This window comes from Talpa occidentalis, unplaced genomic scaffold (assembly GCF_014898055.3).
Source record: "Talpa occidentalis isolate TD23 unplaced genomic scaffold, MPIMG_talOcc4v2.1 talOcc4.12, whole genome shotgun sequence".
In the NCBI taxonomy this organism is placed as follows: Eukaryota; Metazoa; Chordata; class Mammalia; order Eulipotyphla; family Talpidae; genus Talpa; species Talpa occidentalis.
Window position 1 is genome coordinate 42,300,885 of NW_023601212.1, and position 2,646 is coordinate 42,303,530.

The 2,646-nt window shown below is 41.1% G+C and overlaps 1 protein-coding gene across 1 annotated transcript; it reads right to left on the reverse strand.

The window, feature by feature from the left end:
* Positions 1–1,495: 1,495 nt before the first annotated feature.
* Positions 1,496–2,415, reverse strand: LOC119242176 (olfactory receptor 2Z1-like). The gene is given in 2 exon segments (XM_037507941.1): positions 1,496–2,079; positions 2,082–2,415. Coding segments are annotated over 2 exon segments (918 nt in total).
* Positions 2,416–2,646: the final 231 nt, after the last annotated feature.

Here is a 2,646-nt window from a genome sequence, read left to right on the forward strand (position 1 = left end):
TCCACTCATCTGCTCAGTGTTTAGAGTAGCAAGGCCATAATAAGGACACCCAAGTGTGCCTCTGGACTTGACATATTGACCTATGATCTCAGAGTGACCTTCCCAAGGCAGACCATGGCCAGCTGGAGGCAGGAGAATTCTCTCCAATGCTGTTCCTCCATGATTTCTTTTGCTTCTATTATAGTCTTCAACATCATTTGCCAGTTGGAAACACTGATACATTTGACTATGGATACAGAGAACCTGTATTTGAATCTCAGCTCCCATATTTCCTATCTGGGTGACCTTGGACAAGTCATGTGAACTCTCTTTGCAAACTCCCTCTGCTTCATATGTAAATAAGAAAAAATAATATGTACTTATAGGATTATTGAGGATATATGTTGGGATAACAGAAAACCCTGGCGAATTTGCAAACAAGTTTATTGTCCACATAATTTTCAATATTAGTCATTCCTAACATTATAGTATAGTATAGTATATTAGTGATGCTATTCTGCAGTAAACTTATGATTTCATACTGTAATAGAGTATGTATCTACATAGACTGAGTGCAGCCAACTTTTAAAATAGGGCTTGGACTCAAATGTAGGCTTGGTCACATAATTCAAATACTGAAAATTTTCCCCATTCCACAAACCCTTTTCTCCACACACAATATCCCTACACACAGATTAGAACCTGACATTCAAAATGCTTTGGATGATGAGAGATCATTTAAAAAAAAAATGCTTAGGATGACATGTCAATTCTATCTTCCAATGACCATGATTATTAATCCAAAAACATCTTAGATAATTATTTCCACAAAGACAAAGAAGAGTGGTGCATCATTTCCCTGGAAATCCTTAATTTAATGATCATAACAATTGTGCCCACTGATGATGACAATGTAAGATTTAAAATAGGAACACTCAATCTAAGATGGCCCTGAAATTTACTCAAATTGCCTTCACCATTTTATGTCTCTGCCGTACAATAATTGGGACCACAAAAGTGGCAAATGCTTGGACTACCACCTAGAGTCATCTTGAATGATAATATTCCACTTCCATATAACCTTAAATTATGATTCAAAGACACTGCTGAGAACCATCAGGACAGGGATACACAATATCAACAGTCAGAGTACCAGCTCCTAGAGCTATGATTTCAGGGGTTAGATTCCAACTCTATTGCTTACTATGCAGAAATTTATTATAAGAGTAGGATATGAGGCAGGTCATTAACAGGTGACTAAAATATCCACAGGCTGAGATCCATCTCTGCTCTTGGTTTGGCATTCTTATGGTATTTCTGTTCAAGACTGGGGAAAACCCAATTCCTTCTCTTGTTTAAGTGACTGTGATCACTACATTTGTATTCCTCAAATCAAAAAAGAGATAAGCAAGGCAAGAAGGAGGAAGGGTGCTGGTCAGAGTAATCTTTGAACCACATAGTCTGCAAATGAAAAATAGGTCTCAGCTATGAAAGACAACTCAGTGTCTCCATGAGGTCATCTCTTTGATCTGAAAGCAACTCTGCTAAGGAAGTTGGCCAAAGCCACTTGAACTTCTTGATTTCTCAGACTATAGATAAGGGGGTTTAGTGTGGGGATAACAAGACTATAGAAGAAGAAAACCATATTGTCCTGCTGTGGACTGTGGTAGGTGCCTGGAACCATATGCATGAACACAGCTGCCCCATAAAATAGTCCCACTACTGTGATAAGTGAGGAGCCCTCAATTGAGTTCATGCAGAGAATGGTTCTCAAAATGTGGCTGTAAGAGGTGAAGATGAGTGAGAGAGACAGCAACATGATCAGCACCCCCGAGATGGACAGTGTCAACTCATAGGCAGAGGTATCTGCACTAGCGAGCTTTAGCAGAGCAGGCAGTTCACAAAAGAAGTGTTCCACAGTGTGTGAGTCACAGTATGGAAAGTGCAGAATTATAGAGGTCTGGATGGAGGCCACAAGCACACCCGACAACCAGGAGGTGGCCACCATGAGCAGGCCCAGCTGGTGTCTCATGAGTATGGGATAATGCAAGGGGTGGCACACTGCAACATAATGGTCATAAGACATGAGGGATAGCAGAACCCCTCAGAGACACCCATCAACATCAGAAAGAACATCTGAGTTCCACAACCTCCAAAGGAGATGGAACTACCTCCCTGCATGAAGTTGGCTGCCATCTTGGGAATGGTGATCAATGGGAAGCCAACATCCAATAGGGAGAGTTGACTGAGCAAAAAGTACATGGGTTTATGGAGCCTGGGGTCTGTGTGAATCAAAAAGAGCAGGATAGCATTGCCCAGAAGGCCCATGGTGAATATGGTTACCACAAGGGAGAATAGGACAAGATGTGGTCCTGCGTGGCTGAAGAGCCCCATGAGAATGAAGTCCGAGGTCATGGACTGATTAGCTTGACCCATGCTCCATCATTCCTCCTCAGAAAGAACAAGATATTTAACAAGTAGCTTTGTGGGTGATAGTTTCATCCTACATGCCAATTGCAATTGTTTGATAGCAGCTGCATAGAATCTTTTGAAGCTGATGAAATGCTAGGTCTTAGTAGGAAAAAGTGTAATAATTAATTCATTATGTCTGCTCTGGCCAGGCTATGAGGAATAGCAAATAATCCTCTGTGTTTGCCATTTCTTTGT